Source organism: Erythrolamprus reginae, chromosome 8 (genome assembly GCF_031021105.1).
Source record: "Erythrolamprus reginae isolate rEryReg1 chromosome 8, rEryReg1.hap1, whole genome shotgun sequence".
NCBI classification, from domain to species: domain Eukaryota; kingdom Metazoa; phylum Chordata; class Lepidosauria; order Squamata; family Dipsadidae; genus Erythrolamprus; species Erythrolamprus reginae.
This window is the reverse complement of record NC_091957.1, coordinates 6,517,741-6,536,125: the sequence shown is the minus strand read 5'-3', so window position 1 is coordinate 6,536,125 and position 18,385 is coordinate 6,517,741. Positions and strand designations below refer to the sequence as shown.

Sequence of the window (18,385 nt, the reverse complement as noted above, 5' to 3'; positions counted from 1 at the left end):
AACTTGTTGCTTGTATCCTTAAGATTTTTATTAATATTGTTCCTCCATTGGACCCCTATGATAACCGTTAAGTGTTATACCTCGTTTTTCTGACAAATGTACCTTTTCTTTTATGTACACTAAGAGCATATGCACCAAAGACAAATTCTTCGTGTTTCCAATTCCACTTGGCCAATAACTAGACACAATAACTAGACACAAGGAGTTTTTCCCCCTGAATGCCATCACTCTGCTAAACAAATAATTTCCTCAACTATTCACTAAGTCTCCACTACTATTACTATTAATTTTTTCTCATCATTCCTATAACCCATTTCCTCCCACTTATGACTATAACTTGTTGCTTGTATCCTTAAGATTTTTATTAATATTGTTCCTCCATTGGACCCCTATGATAATCGTTAAGTGTTATACCTCGTTTTTCTGACAAATGTACCTTTTCTTTTATGTACACTGAGAGCATATGCACCAAAGACAAATTCCTCGTGTTTCCAATTCCACTTGGCCAATAAAGAATTCTGTGACCAGTTGTTCAGCAACCCTTCAAAATCACAACCCAAGAAAGCCACTCGCGATCCTGAGCAATTTGACTCACCCAACATAAGGAGGACTTTCTGAAGTTCCCTTTGCCTGGCTGAGAAGTACAGCTGCTTCGAGTGAAATCGTAATTTCTTGGGCCTGCAAACGGAGAGGGAGAGTTAAATTTCAAGCGGAAACACGGGATTCTGTAATTTCTCTCCCCCCCCCACCCCAAAAAAAATTTCCCTTTGATTCTGTCAGTACCATGTACTGTATTGGTTGCATTTCCAATATATGAAGATAAACCAGCATAGTATGTTAGGAGGAAATAGTGGTATTACTGCGGGACCCAGGGGAAGAGCCTTCTCTGTGGCGGCCCCGGCCCTCTGGAACCAATTCCCTCCCAGAGATTAGAATTGCCCCCACCCTCCTTGCCTTTCGTAAGCTACTTAAAACCCACCTCTGCCGCCAGGCATGGGGGAAATTGAGATACAGTTTTATGCATGGTATGTCTGTATGTATGTTTGGTTTTTATAATAATGGGTTTTTAATCGTTTTTAGTATTGGATTATTATTGTATGCTGTCTTATTATTGCTGTTAGCCACCCCGAGTCTCCGGAGAGGGGCGGCATACAAATCCAATAAATAAATAAATAAATAAATACTTTAAGAGCTAGGTAGCAATTATGAGCTAGGCTGCAATTTAGTCATATAAGGGAGATAGACCTGCTGCTTTTTGTTACATTCGGTAGTTGTATTCTGTTGAACTGTTGTTGCATTGTGTCTTGTTTTGTTGCCTTACATTGTATTGTTGGTGTATATATGCTGGTTAGTATTAATATCTGAGCTGTGTGCAATATACTGTGTAGAATATACTATACTGATGTAAAGGTATTGGCTGTATTAATAAGAGAATAAGCTGTGTGCTAATGCTATATGGTATATTATATCTGCTGTGTGTGAAGGAGATAATATATGTAATACTATATGTACCTGCTGTGTGCAGTAATTATAATTACTGTGTAAGATTATGGAGATACAGTGGTACCTCGTGATACGAACCCCTCGTGATACGAACACTTCGAGATACGAACCTGGGGTTCAGAAAATTTTTGCCTCTTCTTACAAACTTTTTTCGCCTTACAAACCCACCGCAGATTGCAAAATGGCGCTCCGCTAGGCGCCGGCGCCCGGCTGTCACCTTTTAAAACAGCCGAGGGCCTTCTCGGCATTCTCCCGAACCCAAACCCAAACTTTTCGGGTTCGGGAGGCCGCCAAGAAGCGCCGCCGCCCGCCTGTCACCTTCTTAAACAGCAGGGGGGCTTCTCGGCGTTCTCCTGAACCCAAACCCGGAAGTTCGGGTTCAGGTTCGGGTTCCGGAGGCCACCGAGAAGCGCCCGGCTGTTTCAGAAGGTTACAGCCGAGCGCTTCTCGGCAGAATCCGGAACCCGAACCCGAACTTCCGGGTTCGGGAGAATGCCAAGAAGCCCCCCTGCTGTTTAAGAAGGTGACAGGCGGGCTGCGGCGCCCAGCGGAGTGCCATTTTGGGATTTCCCCCCCCCCTTTGCACGCATTAATCGCTTTTACATTGTTTCCAATGGGAAACATTGTTTCGTGTTACAAACTTTTCGCCTTACGAACCTCCTTCCAGAACCAATTAGGTTCGTAAGACGAGGTATTACTGTATTGTATATCTTGTAAATAATACCTTTACGTTGGCTTGTATTATTGTCTGAACAAAACACCACTGAGACATGTACTCTGGTTCAAAACAGTATATGTCTATTATTGGCTATGTTAGACCAGTTAGAATGCTGATAGATTGAAACCAAGACAACATCGGTATTTGGTTAGCTTAGCTGGTTGTGCTCAACTTAAATCAGAGAAGCCTGGAGAACGAACCTTCCATGATACAAGCAGAACCAGAGTTCACGGTATTGACCACAGACCCCGAAGCCCCAACTAACTAAATTTGCTCTTACTTTTCCGAATCCAGGGCAATCAAGGCGCTCTCCAACGTTTCTTTAACAGGCCCTTGGGATAAACCGGTTGTCGGCGGCTTAGGAAACAGCGATGTCCCAGCCAAATCAAACCCCTCGGTGGACAAGTTCTCAGCTCTCCCTTCTTCAGGTTGTTGGGTTGCAGGCCCACTGAAACTGAACCCAAGAGAACATAAGAACCACCTAAGAAGAGCCCTGCTGAATCAGGCCAAAGCCCATCGAGTCCAGCATTCTGGGTCACACAGTGGGCCACCAATTGTCCTTGGGGATCTTGAGCAGAAGGAGAGGGCAAAACCCTCCCTTTCCCTCGACCGCCCAACAAATGGGACCCAAATGGGACCCAAGAACAAAGTACCACAGTCAGGCAACACACGACTGGGGCCGCATTGAAGACATCTATATTTCAACAGTCAAAAAGAGAGCTGTGAAAATATTGACTGACCCCTCGCATCCTGGATATAAACTATTTTAACTCCTACCTTCAAAACGTTGCTACAGAGCACTGCACACCAAGACAACTAGACACAAGAAGACTTTTTTCCCGAAGGCCACCACTCTGCTAAACAAATAATTCCCTCAACACTGTCAAACTATTTACTAAATCTGCACTACTATTACTAGTAGTTTTTTTCTCACCATTCCTATCACCCATTTCCTCCCACTTATGGCTGTAGGACTGTAACTTGTGGCTTGTATCCTTAAGATTGTTATTAATATTGATTTTCCTGGTTGCTTATTTAACCCCGATGACAATCATTAAGTGTTGTGCCTCCTGATTCTAAAATGTATCTTTTTCTTTTATGTACACTGAGAGTATGTGCACCAAAGACACTTGGCCAATAAAGAATTCTATTTCTATTCTATTCTATTCTATTCTATTCTAATTCTATTCCATTCCACTCCACTCCACTCCTCCCCTCCACTCCTCTCCTCCCCTCCACTCCTCTCCTCCACTCCACTCCTCTCCTCCACTTCACTCCTCTCCTCCACTCCACTCTATTCTAGGGAAGGCGAGGTGTCAAGGTTCCAGGTAACATTCGAACTAAATCAAAATCCAAGTCAAAGTGCTCCTCAAAGTTCCAATTTATTGCCAGAGCCACCCAGGTTGTGCCAGCGTGGCCAGTCCTCCTTCCGCTTCCGCCCAGGTGGGTGGGCATAGGATGGCCTTGAACCCCTCGAAAGAATGCTTTCTGGCTGCATCTGTTCCCTCCTGAAATCCCCCCTCCCAAAATCCCATAACCATCAGAGAAACATCAAGCGGAGAAAGCTGTGACTAACCTTCCAGTGGTCGTGTCGGCCTTTCCCTCTAAAGCACCTGGTTTCTTCTCCTCCAGGGTCAACAGCAGGGCAGAGGTGGTGTCCGCCTTGGCGACCGTGACCTCTTTCGCCTTGGAGGCCTCCTCCCCACAATGGGGGCAGTAGCTCGTGCCTTTGATGTGGGAAGTGCAGTCCTTGTGGAACCGGTGAGAGAGGCCGCTTTCCGGCTGGCACTCCACGAAAGTGCCCTGGAAGGAATTGCAAAGGGCCAAATAACAAATAAAATAAAAATCAGAATAGCCATAGCATTATAGCAATAGCATTGAGACGTATATACCACTTCATAGTGCTTTTACAGCCCTCTCTAAGCGGTTTACGGAGAGAAAGCCTATTGCCCCCAACAATCTGGGTTCTCATGTTTATCAACTTCGGAAGGACGGAAGGCTGAGTCAACCTTGAGCCTACTGAGATTCGATCTGCCAAACTGCTGGCAGCCGTTGATCAGCAGAAGCAGCTTGCAGGACTGCACTCTAACCACTAAACAACCACACTCTAACCACTAAGCCACTGCACCACCGATCCTCTTGCTGCTCTTGGATGATATAGATAGATAGATAGATAGATAGATAGATAGATAGATAGATAGATAGATAGATAGATAGATAGATAGATAGATATAGATATAGATAGATAGCAGTAGCAATAGCATTTAGACTTATATACCACTTCACAGTGCTTTACAGCCCTCTCTAAGCGGTTTACAGAATCAGTATATCTCCCCCCAACAATCTGGGTCCTCATTTGACCCACCTTGGAAGGATGGAAGGCTGAGTCAACCCTGAGATTCGATCTGCCAAACTGCTGGCAGCTGGCGATCAGCAGAAGTAGCTTGCAGTACTGCACTCTAACCACTGCACCACCGAGGAAGGAAGGAAGGAAGGAAGAGGGAAGGGAGAGAGGAAGGAGAGGAAGGAGAGGAAGGAAGGAAGGAAGGAAGGAAGGAAGGAAGGAAGGAAGGAAGGAAGGAAGGAAGGAAGGAAGGAAGGAAGGAAGGAAGGAAGGAAGGAAGGCTGAGTCAACCTTGAGCCTACTGAGATTCGATCTGCCAAACTGCTGGCAGCCGGTGATCAGCAGAAGTAGCTTGAACTACTGCACTCTAACCAGTGCACCACGGAGGCTAAAAATGGGCAGGGGCTCTCAAATTACGGGCCGGGGAGAGAGAAAGAGAGTGAGGGAAAGATGGGAAGATTTGCAGGACTCTGGAGTGGGTGGGTGTGCAAGAAATGAGCAACTTTAGCCCGACTCACTCAAGACGGTGCCGAGCAAATGATTCGGGGATTGTTATCGAGGAACCTCTAGGTCTCTAGTTCAACGGCCCACAACCGCCAAGAATCTGCAATGCGGGGAGGATTTGCTAACAGATGGCAGTCCAGACTTTGCTTAATCACCACCAGCGAGGCGGTGGAGCCCAGAAACTTCTCAAGGACGACTTTTGGGTTTTTTCCCTCTTGCCTCGGAGTTGTCCAATTTGTGAAAGGGAGAAGCTGCACACTCAAAAATGCTTTTTTTTTCCAGCAAGCACCTTGGACTTCCTCGCTTTTTTCTTTTGAAGACGTTTCGCTTCTCATCCAGGAGGCTTCTTCGGCTCTGACTTCATGGTGGTGAGGAATGGGAAGGATTTCTATTTCTTGCAGACAGCTGGCCATTGGCATCGTTTTTTAGACGCAGTGAGGGTTGGGACCTCTTTGGGTGGGTCGAAGGACCATTTCACAGGGCTCGCATTGCACCAGAATACCTGCGGGACGGCCTTATGCCGCATGAATCCCAGCGGCCGATTAAGTCCCACAGAGTTGGCCTTCTCCGGGTCCCTTTATTTTTTTGAGCAGTGTATATTTGACTTCTTTTTAAATTTTTTTTTCTATTTTACACTATTGTAAGCCGTCCTGAGTCCTTCGGGATTGGGCGACATACAAGTCGAATTAAATATTTATTTATTTATTTATTTATTTATTATTTATTAGTTAGATTTGTATGCCGTGCCTCTCTGTAGACTCGGGGCGGCTAACAACAATGAAAAACAATATAGTGTAACCAAATCTAATATTAAAAGTAGTTTTAAAAAACCCCAATTTAAGAAACCAATCATACATACAAACATACTATGCATAAATTTTGTAAGCCTAGGGGGAAGAGAATATCTCAATTCCCCCATGCCTGACGACAGAGGTGGGTTTTAAGGAGCTTACGAAAGGCCAGGAGGGCGGGGGCAACTCTAATATCTGGGGGGAGTTGGTTCTAGAGGGTCGGGGCCGCCACAGAGAAGGCTCTTCCCCTGGGTCCCGCCAAACGACATTGTTTAGTCGATGGGACCCGGAGAAGGCCAACTCTGTGGGACATAACCGGTTGCTGGGATTCGTGCGGTAGAAGGCGGTCCCGGAGATATTCTGGCCCGATGCCATGAAGGGCTTTATAGGTCATAACAAAAACATTGAATTGTGACCGGAAACTGATCGGCAACCAATGCAGACTACGGACTGTTGGTGGAACATGGGCATACCTAGGGAAGCCCATGATTGCTCTCGCAGCTACATTCTGCACGATCTGAAGTTTCCGAACACTTTTCAAAGGTAGCCCCACGTAGAGAGCGTTACAGTAGTCGAACCTCAAGGTGATGAGGGCATGAGCAACTGTGAGCAGTGAGTCCCGGTCCAAGTAGGGCCGCAACTGGTGCACCAGGCAGGTGAGCTGCAGGATGGAGAATCTCGAAGAGACTTTTAGATAAGCTATACTTTCCTCCGTTTCGGAAGGATCTCTTCCTTCCTCCGCAGAACCATGGTCCAAAAACTAGGACAGAGAAAGGGGCGGTTGCAGAATACTGCCAGGGCGCAGCTGGATGGTGGTGTGAGCGTCAAGCTTCAAGGGACAGGCGGAAGGTGGTTATGCCTGCCAAACCTCACCGTCACAGCCACCAACAATTCACAACTTTTGCTGCTCTTGTCCCTTAATGAACCAAGGCCCCTTCTGGCTTTAGCTCCGCTGCAGTTTTATTGCATCTCTTAAAAAAGCAAGCGAGGCTTGGCGCCCAAAGGATCCCAAAAACTTTGGTTTTAGTGCGTTGGCGCCAACAGATGGGCCTTCACTTCCCCCGCCCCGCTAGAAAGAAGAAAAGCACTTTGAGAACGCATCAAAAATAAATTTGCAAAACTCTCAAGCCTATTTAAAAAAAGAGCCAAGTGAAGCAATGCGTCCAAGCACAGAGGGAAAGGATTTTAAAATTCCCTGACATTTCCCTGTAACTTGCGATCTAGTTAAGGCACGGTCGTAGGTGACGTCATACCAAACGGCTAAGCCGTGGAGAAATATCGGTAGCTGAACAAGCAAGTTGTTGGCACAGTTCTGCTCATTTCTGCTTGACTCTGCCAGGCAGCGCGATCCGTTGTGTTATTTTTTAACATGACTTTTAAACATTTTAATATTGTTTTTTTCCTGATTCATTCTGGTTTTTTCCACAAATTCCCTGATATTTTCCAAACCGCCAATTTCCCGGATTATCCCCTAATTTCCATTTTGCTGGACACCCTGCAAGCAAGACATTGACAATGAGTCCTAGACAATGAGTCCAAGGCTGGACATTGCCAATCAGCTTAAAGCCCCCGTGGGAGAATTGGCGCTCGACTTATGGTTGGGGGTCACCGCAACATGAGGAACTGCATTAGAACTTCTCTGGGGCGGCCCCAACCCTCTGGAACCAGCTATCCCCGGAGATTAGGATTGCCCCTACTCTCCTTGCCTTTCGTAAACTCCTCAAAACCCACCTCTGCTGTCAGGCATGGGGGAATTGAGACATCTCCCCCAGGCCTATATAGTTTATGCACGGTAAGTTTGCGTGTATGTCTTGCTTTTTAAATAAGAAGTTTTTTTAGATATTTTAAATATTAGATTTGTTATACATTGTTTTTATTATTGCTGTAAGCCGCCCCGAGTCTACGGAGAGGGGCGGCATACAAATCTAATAAATAATAATAATAATTAAGGGGTCACGGCATTAGAGAGGTTGAGAACCACTGCCCTAGAAGCTGGGGAGGGCGAGACACACGAGGGGTTTGAGAGGTGAAAAACAAACCTGTTTTTTTTCACGAAAATGGCATTTTTTCCTTCCTCAGCCCACAGGAACACATCACGAGGGGGGGGCTGCAGAATGCTCCTGGGGCCAGAGACAGCAAACCCCCCCCTCCCCCGTCTACCTCTTCAAAATCTTGGCGCATCTTATACCCCCGTGCGTCTTATAGACCGAAAAATACGGTTATGTCCTCCAATTCTGTCTGCAAAAAGTTCAATTGAGGTTGCTCCCACCCTGTCCTCATTCTGTCCTCTTTGCTCGGTCAATGCCTTGTGTGTGTGTCAACTCTCCTGGAATCCAAAAAAGTGCTTTTTTTTCCCAACGGGCAACTGAACTTTCTTGCTTTTAATAAAGGAGAATATTTTTTGCAGCTCAGGGTTGAAACTGAGGGATCCTTGGTGCTCACTGAACCAGTGAATGGCTTTCTTGCAGATGTTTCACAGCCCAGCTAGGTAATTAGGAGATTAGAACTGCCCCCACCCTCCTTGCCTTTCATAAACAACTTAAAACTCACCTCTGCCACCAGGCATGGGGGAATTGAGATCCTCTTTCCCCCTAGGCCTTTACAATTCTATGCATGGTATGTATGTATGTATGTTTGGTTTTTATATTAATTGATTTTTAATCATCAATACCAAATTACTATTGTACACTGTTTTATTGTCGCTGTTAGCCGCCCCGAGTCTCTGGAGAGGGGCGGCATACAAATCCAATCAAGAAAGAAAGAAAGAAAGAAAGAAAGAAAGAAAGAAAGAAAGAAAGAAAGAAAGAAAGAAAGAAAGAAAGAAAGAAAGAAAGAAAGAAAGAAAGAAAGAAAGAAAGAAAGAAAGAAAGAAAGAAAGAAAGAAGAAGAAAGAAAGAAAGAAAGAAAGAAAGAAAGAAAGAAAGAAAGAAACCTCATCAGTGCTGGAAGGGAGTGGGGCTTTGTGCAGAATAGAAGGTGGTAAAGAGGAGGAGAAGAGGAGGAGGAAGAGGAGGAGTGTAGGGTCCTTAGTGGTTTCTGAGCTTGCTTGCTTGCAGATGTTTCATTAAGTAACATTATTATTAGTCTTAGTTTGCAAGAAAACAACCAAGCTCAAAAGAACACTCAAAATGCCTCTTATTTCTTAGGGGTTTTTTCCTCTTTTCCTAGAAAATGTTTCGATTCTTGTCCAAGAAGCGGAACATTTTCAAGGAGGAAAGGGGGAAAAAACCCAAGAAAGTCCAATTGCCTTTTGGAAAAGCACTGCGACTTGAATGACAAAGAATATCCCGGTATTTGACTCTAATACGCATCGACTTGGCTTGACTTCAGACTAGAGAATTTCCATAGATGCTCTCCTGGAATGGGGGAGGGAAAAAAATCAATGCTCCCATGTAGCATTGTCCTACACAGTCTGGCCATGCTCATAGTATCACAGCGATGGAGAACCTATGGCATGGGTGCCAGAGGTGGCACACAGAGCCATATCTGCTGGCACGCGAGCCATTGCCCTAGCTCAGCTCCAGCAGGCATGTGTGTGCCAGCCAGCTGATTTTTGGCTCACACAGAGGCCCTGGCAGGGCGTTTTTGGCTTCCAGGGAGCCTCCAGAAGGGTGGGGGAGAGCATTTTTACCCTCCCTCAGTTCCAGGGAAGCCTTTGGAGCCTGGGGAGGGTGAAACACAAGCCTTTTGGGGCCACCAAAAGTTGGGAAAGAGGCCGTTTTCGGCCTCCAGAGGGCCTCCGGGGGGGAGCAGAGAAAGCTGTTTCTGTCCTCCCCAGGCATTGAATTATGGGTGTGGGCACTCGCGCATGGACTATAGAGTGCACACACGCTCTTTCGGCACCTGAGGGTAAAAAAAGGTTCACCATCACTATCGCGTCACAGCCAAGAGCAGGAATATATTTTTTTTTTAAAGGGGAGAAATAAAAAAGACAACCAGGTTGTTAGTTATAGCTCAAGGGGTCGGTTCTCACAGTTTTTAATTCCTGCAGGATTGAAGCTCAGCTGCCGATGGCTACATTCCAGCTTTCGAAGCCCAACGAGTCCCTGGATCATCGCTGACCAAATCTGTGCCAAACAGCTCCTGGGGTTTGTTTGGGGGGTTTTTTTGGGGGGGGGGGGTTGGTTGTTGCCCACCCGTCGATGTGTCCAAACTAGAGAATCCAAAGTTTCGGTCCTGGCTCTCTTTTTCTTCAGCCAAATCGTTGGTTTTTAAGCAGTGGTTCTCAACCTTTCTAATGCTGCGGCCCCCTTAATAGAGTTCCTCGTGTTGTGGTGACCCCCAACCATAAGCCTAGCACCGATTTTCCCAACAGAGCTTGAAGCTGATTGGCAGGAAGGTTAGAAGGACACACACACACACACCCTGCAAACGCCCGATTGGTCAGATTGTAAAAATATGATCCACGGCACCATAATAGAAGCTTTAGTTCCTAACACCATGGGAAATTTGTGTTTTTCCCATGGTCTTAAGCAACCTCTCTGAAACAATTGTTCAAACCCCAAAGGGGTCCCGACCCCCCAGCTTGAGAACCAGTTTTTTTAAGGAAGGGGAGTGTGGAGGAGAGCCACACCACCCTTCAGAACAGCTTACCCTGCAGAATATCATCCACTTCCAGTAAGGAACAGTTGAAGGATATTAATTTTAAGGAAAATAATTGTTTCCATGCTACTTGGGGCCACAAGGAAATCAAATCCACTCAGCCTGTCTACTTGACATGATATATATATTATATTATATTATATTATATTATATTATATTATATTATATTATATTATATTATATTATATTATATTATATTAATTATATAATCATTATTCTTATTTTATCTGTTGCTCGAATAAAGATGGGACCCACATGGCCAGTTGTCTCTGGGAAAGAGGGCCAGGATGGCACAGTTGTTAGAGTACAGCACTGCAGGCCACTTCAGCTAACTGCTTGCTGTAGTTCAGCAGTTTGAACCTCACCACCTGCTCAAGGTTGACTCAACCTTCCATCCTCCCGAAGTGGATAAAATGAGGACCTAGATTGTTTGGGGGTAAACCGCTTAGAGAGGGCTATAGATGCACTATGAAGTAGTATATATGTGTAAGTGCTATTGCTATATTCCTCCCTCCTTCCTCCCTTCCTTCCTTCCTTCCTTCCTTCCCTCCCTCCCTCCCTCCCTCCTTCCTTCCTTCCTCTAAGAGCCAGGGTGGCGCAGTGGTTAGAGTGCACCACTGCAGGCCACTTCAACTAACTGCTAGCTGTAGTTCAGCAGTTCAAATCTCACCACCGGCTCAAGGTTGACTCAGCCTTCCCTCCTTCCGAGGTGGGTCAAATGAGGACCCGGATTGTTGGGGGCAAGAGGCTGACTCTGTAAACCGCTTAGAGAGGGCTGTAAAAGCACCGTGAAGCGGTATATAAGTCTAAATGCTATGCTATACTAAAGAGGCAAGAGTTTTTTCTCCCCACTCTCTGTTATGATGCTTAAAGGTATAAAGGCTCCCCTCACACATATGTGCTAGTTGTTCCTGACTCTAGGGGGCGGTGCTCATCTCCGTAAGAAAGCTAGCACTCCCCAAAGATATTCTCCGTGGTCACGTGGCCAGCATTGACTAAACGCCAAAGGCGCACGGAATGCCGTTACCTTCCCACCAAAGGTGGTCTCTAATTATTCTACTTGCAATTTCTGAAGTGCTTTCGAACCGCTAGATTGGTAGAAGCTGGGACAAACTCATTTGGTTAACGCGGGGCTTAGGGATTCGAACCGCCGAAACCGCCGACCTTTCTGACCAACCAGCTCCGCGTCTTGGGGCCCTGAGCCGCAGACGATGCTTACCGCCACGCAAAAGAAGCCGCAGCCGGGACAGCACTGATGCTTCACCATCCTCCCTCTGTGGTCCTCGCACAGCACCAAGAGCTGGACTTTGTTCGACGCGCGCATCAGCTCGTATTTCAACACGCGGTTGGTGCATCGGCTCAGCTGAGGGTGGGGAGGGGAGGGGAGGAGGGAAGAGAGAGGTCTGACTAACGGGCACGCACACGGACGTGGAAGAGAGAAGCGTGTGAATTCCTTCTCCCACATTCTTTATTGTTGGGGGGGGGGGCTTCCAGGCAGCAAATCTCCCCCAGGCTCCGAGACAATTTGATAGAGGGGGGTGCGTTTGGGGGGGGGGTTTCACCATCCATGGAGGCCACATCTCTGCCTCTCGCTCGGCTATCTGATTGATAGAAGAGCAAGCCTCACAAACAGCTTCATTTGAGTGCAAAAAGACACACACACACACAAAACACACACAATGGATTGGAAAACAGTGAGTTTTGCTGAGATTTCATATCAAAATTTTGGTTGGCTTTGTTTGAGAAAGACTCCCCCTCTTCTCTCCTTCCTTCCTTTCCTTCCTTCCTTCTTTCCTGTTTCTGATCCCTCTATTTCCTTCCTTCATTTCCTTCTCTCTCCTTCCTTCCTGTTTATGTTCCCATTTCCTTCCTTCCTTCCTTCCCTCCTGCCTTCCTTCCTTCCTGTTTCTGTTCCTTCCATTTCCTTCCTTTCTTCCTTCCTTCAATTCCTTTCCTTCCTTCTCTCCTGCCATTCTCCCTTCCTGTTTCTGTTTGTTCTATTTACTTCCTTCTTTCCTTCTGTTGCTTACCTTCCTTCATTCCGTGTTTCTGTTCCCTCCATTTGCTTCTTTCTCTCCTGCCTTCCTTCCTGTTTCCGTTCCCTTCATTTCCTTCCTTCCTTGCCTTCTTTCCTTCCTTCCTTCCCTCCTTCCTTCCTTCCTGTTTCCGTTCCCTTCATTTCATTCCTTCTTTGCTTTCTTTCTTTCCTTCCTGTTTCTGTTTCTTCCTTTTACTTCCTCCCTCCTTGCCTTCCTTCCTTCCTTCCTGTATGTAAACTCAGTCCATCTACCAGGGGGGTTCCAAAGTAGCGTTTCTTGACAACGTGTGAACTCCTCCACCCCTCATCAGAAGACACACATGAACCTCAATGCATTCAATGAGCCTCATTTAACCTACAATCCAAAGGGAAGGCCTTGAGAAGCTCAGGACTGGCTCGGTCATCTAACAGTTAAACCTACTCCTAGTCCCAGCACAGGAGTTCATGGGTTGGAAGCAGAGGCCTAATCAAAGACGGAAAGTGTCTGTAGGAGTCCCAAAGGTGCTTTTTCAAGAGGCAACTGGACTTTCCGGCAACCATAACCTGGATGACTGAGAATCTCCATTTGGGAAATAACCAGGGAGGCGTCAAGATGTCATTAGCCTCGAGTCCGTTTGCATCCACAAGAGAACCAAGCCAACCCACCTTGAGTTCTGTTGACTCTCCTCTCCTTCCAATTTGCTTTGACGATCGTTAGTTCAGTTTCTTATAGAGAGCGTTAGCATGAAGTAAACCTGTCTTTATTTGAACCTGTCAGTACTACGTACTGCGCTGGTTGGGTTTGTCAATACATGAACTGACCAGCAATGTAATGTTCGGAGGAAATAGTATAATGTTACCTTAAGAGCTAGGCTGCAATTATCCATAAAAGGGAGAAAGATGTGTTGCTCTCTGTTTGCATTGTATTGCGTTGCATTGTTGGTTGTTGGTGGCTATTGTGGTTAGTCTTGATAATGCTTGCTTACACTGCTGCGTGCTAAGTTTTTGCTGTGTGCTAAAGTATTGGTGTGTGCTAATATATAGCTGTGTGCTTAATATTCAATGTGCTAATATATAGTGGTGTGCTTAATATTCAGTGTGTTAATATATAGTGGTGTGCTTAATATTGCTGTGTGCTCATAATATACTATATTGATGTGTGCTAACAATATACTATATTGTTGTGTGCTAAATATTGGTCTATGGACATGATCGAAACATTTAAATATGTTAAAAGGTTAAATAAAGTTCAGGAGGGAAGTGTTTTTAATAGGAAAGTAAGCCCAAGAACAAGGGGGCACAATCTGAGGTTAGTTGGGGGAAAGATCAGAAGCAAGGTGAGAAAACATTATTTGACTGAAAGAGTAGTAGATGCTTGGAACAAACTTCCAGCAGACGTGGTCGGTAAATCCACAGTAACTGAATTGAAACATGCCTGGCATATAGAAACATAGAAACATAGAAGACTGATGGCAGAAAAAGACCTCATGATCCATCTAGTCTGCCCTTATACTATTTTCTGTATTTTATCTTACAATGGATCTATGTTTATCCCAGGCATGTTTAAATTCAGTTACTGTGGATTTATCTACCACGTCTGCTGGAAGTTTGTTCCAAGGATCTACTACTCTTTCAGTCAAATAATATTTTCTCATGTTGCCTTTGATCTTTCCCCCAACCAACTTCAGATTGTGTCCCCTTGTTGTTGTGTTCACTTTCCTATTAAAAACACTTCCATCCTAAGATAAATTACAGGAAATAGTACAAATAGTACAAGGGCAATCTTCTATGCCGTCAATCTTCTATGTTTCTATGTACCTGTTGTGTGCTAAACATTGGTCTATGGATTGTATTATGGTATTGTATGCAACTGTGTGTAATATTAATGGTTAGTGCTGTATGTTTAGAACTATATATGACGGCTTAATTTGGATACGTACGTAGCTGACTGTATGTGCTAGTTAGTCTATTGTATACATTGTAAATAATATTTATACTCTACTACAGTATATTGGTCTGTGTTACTGGCTGAACAACCACCACTGCCACATATACTCTGTTTGAATTCTAACATTGAATACAAGTCGAGTGTGGAATGCTAACAGAACCGCTCCCTGTTTCCTGCACTTAACAGTCTTCTTAAAATATGCGGGTAAACCAGACAGCCCACCAGTCACCCACAGGTAGCAGCAGGAGACATAAAGGGACCTTACCTCTTTATCCACACTTTCCGTGGCCATGCACTGGTTGTTGGCTAGCTTGGTGATCTCTTGGCTTTTCGGTGTTTCCATCCGGCAGCTACAGAGAGGCACTTCTTGAAGACTGTCTGTTTCCATTTCTCCGGAACCATTAGAAAGACCTGCAGGAGAAAAAACAAATACACTAGAGATTCCCTACAGAAGGTTAAAGACAGAGCAGGAGACCCCAAGCGACTTCCACAAATATGACTGGGGGGGAGATCAACCTAGTCTCCAAAACATCTAAAGGAAGGCGAAGAAGCAACAGATGGAAGCAAATCAAGGACAAGAGTAACCCAAATATAAGGAGGACCTCCTTGGTTTGAAGAATCGATTGGTGGAATGAGTTGCCTCCAGATTGGACAACCTATCTGTCTGAAATAGTATAGGGCAGGCGTAGGCAAAGTTGGCTCTTCTGTGACATGTGGACTTCAACTCCCAGATTTCCTGAGCTAGCATGATTGGCTCAAGAATTCTGGGAGTTGAAGTCCAAAAGTCATAGAAAAGCCAACTTTGCTTATCCCTGGTATAGCGTTTCTTCTTGAGCAAAGGATTGGACTAGAAGACCTCCAAAGTCGAAGGATAAGAATTCTGTAATATCTTGAATATCATGTCCTAGGTTAAGGACAAAGACTGAAGGGGAATGGGAAGGAAGGAAGGAAGGAAGGAAGGAAGGAAGGAAGGAAGGAGGGAGGGAGGGAGGAAGGAAAGAAGGAAAGAAGGAAAGAAGGAAAAAAGGATGGAAGGAAGGAAGGAAAGAAGGAAAGAAGGAAAGAAGGAAAGAAGGAAAGAAGGAAAGAAGGAAAGAAGGAAAGAAGGAAAGAAGGAAAGAAGGAAGGAAGGAAGGAAGGAAGGAAGGAAGGAAGGAAAGAAGGAAAGAAGGAAAGAAGGAAAGAAGGAAAGAAGGAAAGAAGGAAAGAAGGAAAGAAGGAAAGAAGGAAAGAAGGAAAGAAGGAAAGAAGGAAAGAAGGAAAGAAGGAAAGAAGGAAAGAAGGAAAGAAGGAAAGAAGGAAAGAAGGAAAGAAGGGAGCCAGAGTGGCACAGTGGTTAGAGTGCAACACTGCAGACTCCTTCAGCTAACCGCTAGCTGTAGTTCGGCAGTTCAAATCTCAGCACCGGCTCAAGGTTGACTCAGCCTTCCATCCTTCCGAGGTGGGTCAAACGAGGACCCAGATTGTTGGGGGCAAGAGGCTGACTCTCTGTAAACTGCTTAGAGAGGGCTATAAAGCATTGTGAAGCAGTATATAAGTCTAAGTCAAGTTTCTTTGTTGTGAGCTCCCCTGAGTCCCAGGAGATGGGCAGCATAGAAATCTAATTAATAGATAGATAGATAGATAGATAGATAGATAGATAGATAGATAGATAGATAGATAGATAGATAGATAGATATGCTAATGCTAAATGCTATAATATCTTGAGGATCCTCCCAACGTATTTCCTGCCCCCTCCCCCCTCCCCTCCTTTCTCCTGAGGCTGCTAGGCCAAGGGAATCTACTCCTCGTCTCAACTGCTGCTCTCTCTCTCTCTCTCTCTCCCCATTGGATCCATTGTGTGTCACACAAACAACACACACACACACACCCTTTATAAAGGATGCCAGCCTCCTCCCCTTCAAGCGGCCACCAGGGGGCGTCCCCTTAATAGAGAGAAATGATTCCAAAGAAACAAAGATCCAAAATGGTACATGGCCATATTTAGAAACCTGACACAAACGCACAAACGACAACTCACCTTCGGATGGCAAAGCGAGCACCTCCTTCACCCGCAGATCCAAGGACTGCAGAGGCACCTCCAGGTACTCCATGCTGTTCTCCTCCTGGCCTGCTCCTTCCTCGCTCCCCTGAGTAGGGGGCTTGTAAGAGTCAGGACCTGGGTTGGAAAGGTAACGTTGTCGATTGAGAAAGAACTCTGCATGTGCCTCTGCCGTGAAAGGCCACCTTCATTGCCTTGGCAGACAGTAGGCAGGCTACACCCCGCTGAAGGGTGGGTAGATACACAGATGCGGAGGGGAGGGCAATTAAAAGGCAACCGCTGGGCCCACTGATCTATGGGGGGGGGCGTCTTCCCCTTCTCCTTTCTCAGGGGGATCGGAGGGAGAGCTTCTCACTGTTGCACGGTGGGGAAAGTTCTTAGCTACCGGGAAAAGGTTGAGGCTCAAGGGAGAAGCTTGCCTTTTGGGGAAGGGGAGGGGAGGAAAGAGGGAAGGGGAGGGAAGGGGAAGGAGGGAGGAAAGAAGGAAGGAAGGAAGGAAGGAAGGAAGGAAGGAAGGAAGGAAGGAAGGAAGGAAGGAAGGGATACAAGGAATGAAGGGTGAGAGTAAGGAGAAAGAAGGGAGGGAGGGAGGGATAAAAAGGAATGAAGGGAGGGAAGGTGGGAGTAAGGAGAGAAAGAAGAGAGGAAAGAAGGAAGGAAGGAATACAAGGAAGAAATGGAGGGAAGGTGAGAGTAAGGAGAGAAAGAAGAGAGGAAGGAAGGAGGGAGGGAGGGAAGGAAGGAAGGAAGGAATACAAGGGAGAGATACAAGGAATGGTGAGAGTAAGGAGAAAGAAGAGAGGGAAGAAGGAAGGAATACAAGGAAGAAAGGGAGGGAAGGTGAGAGTAAGGAGAGAAAGAAGAGAGGAAGGAAGGAAGGAAGGGATAACAAGGAATGAAGGGAGGGAAGGTGAGAGGAAGGAGAGAAAGAAGAGAGGAAGGAAGGAGGAAGGGAGGGAAGGAAGGAAGGAATACAAGGGAGAAATACAAGGAATGAAGAGTGAGAGTAAGGAGAAAGAAGGAAGGGACAAAGGGAGGAATACAAGGAAGGAAGAAAGGAAGGGATAACAAGGAATGAAGGGAGGGAAGGTGAGAGTAAGGAGAGAAAGAAGAGAGGAAGGAAGGAGGGAGGGAAGGAAGGAATACAAGGGAGAGATACAAGGAATGAAGGGTGAGAGTAAGGAGAAAGAAGGAAGGGGTGGAGGGAGGAATACAAGGAAGGAAGGAAGGGATAACAAGGAATAATAATAATAATAATAATAATAATAATAATAATAATGGATCATCGACATCGCAATCCCAGGAGACAGCAGAATTGAGGAGAAGCAGCTAGAGAAATTAGTGAAATACGAAGATCTAAAAATCGAGCTGCAACGACTCTGGCATAAGCCCATGAAAGTGGTCCCAGTGGTTCTTGGCACGCTGGGCGCAGTGCCAAAGGATCTCAGCGGACATTTGAAAACCATCGGAATTGACAAAATCTCCATCTGTCAATTGCAAAAGGCTGCTTTACTGAGATCGGCAAACATAATTCGCCACTACATCACGCAGTCCTAGGTGCTTGGGAAGTGCCCGACTGGTGATGAAATACGAAATCCAGCATAGTGATCTCGTTTGCCGTGTTGTACTGACATAATAATAATAATAATAATAATAATATACCGTAATAATAATAGTAACAACAATAATAATAACAACAATAACATCAAATAAAAATAACAAATGTAACTTTCCTTTAGGTACAAAGAAAAGACAAATTCCTTGTTTGTCCAATGAAGAATTCTATAACAACAGCAACAACAACAACTACAAGAGATGCCAGAGTCGAAGAAAAAGAACTGGAAAAAACTATGAAATATTACGACTTGGCCATCGAAACTGCATGGCTATAGATGAAACGTGTAACAGTGATACCCA

At 45.5% G+C, this 18,385-nt stretch overlaps 1 protein-coding gene across 15 annotated transcripts in view; it reads right to left on the bottom strand.

Annotated features, from left to right (window-relative positions):
• EHMT1 (euchromatic histone lysine methyltransferase 1) overlaps positions 1–18,385 on the bottom strand; it is a 136,896-nt gene that overhangs the window by 41,613 nt on the left and 76,898 nt on the right. For 12 of the 15 annotated variants that reach the window (XM_070758730.1, XM_070758722.1, XM_070758732.1 and 9 more), the window contains 6 exons: positions 16,448–16,585; positions 14,693–14,838; positions 11,682–11,825; positions 3,798–4,024; positions 2,502–2,675; positions 596–678 (listed from right to left, as the gene is read on the bottom strand). In XM_070758730.1, coding sequence (XP_070614831.1) covers positions 596–678; positions 2,502–2,675; positions 3,798–4,024; positions 11,682–11,825; positions 14,693–14,838; positions 16,448–16,585 — 912 coding nt within the window. The remainder of the gene's footprint in view (positions 1–595; positions 679–2,501; positions 2,676–3,797; positions 4,025–11,681; positions 11,826–14,692; positions 14,839–16,447; positions 16,586–18,385) is intronic. The other 3 variants (XM_070758735.1, XM_070758734.1, XM_070758727.1) reach the window with 1 other exon arrangement.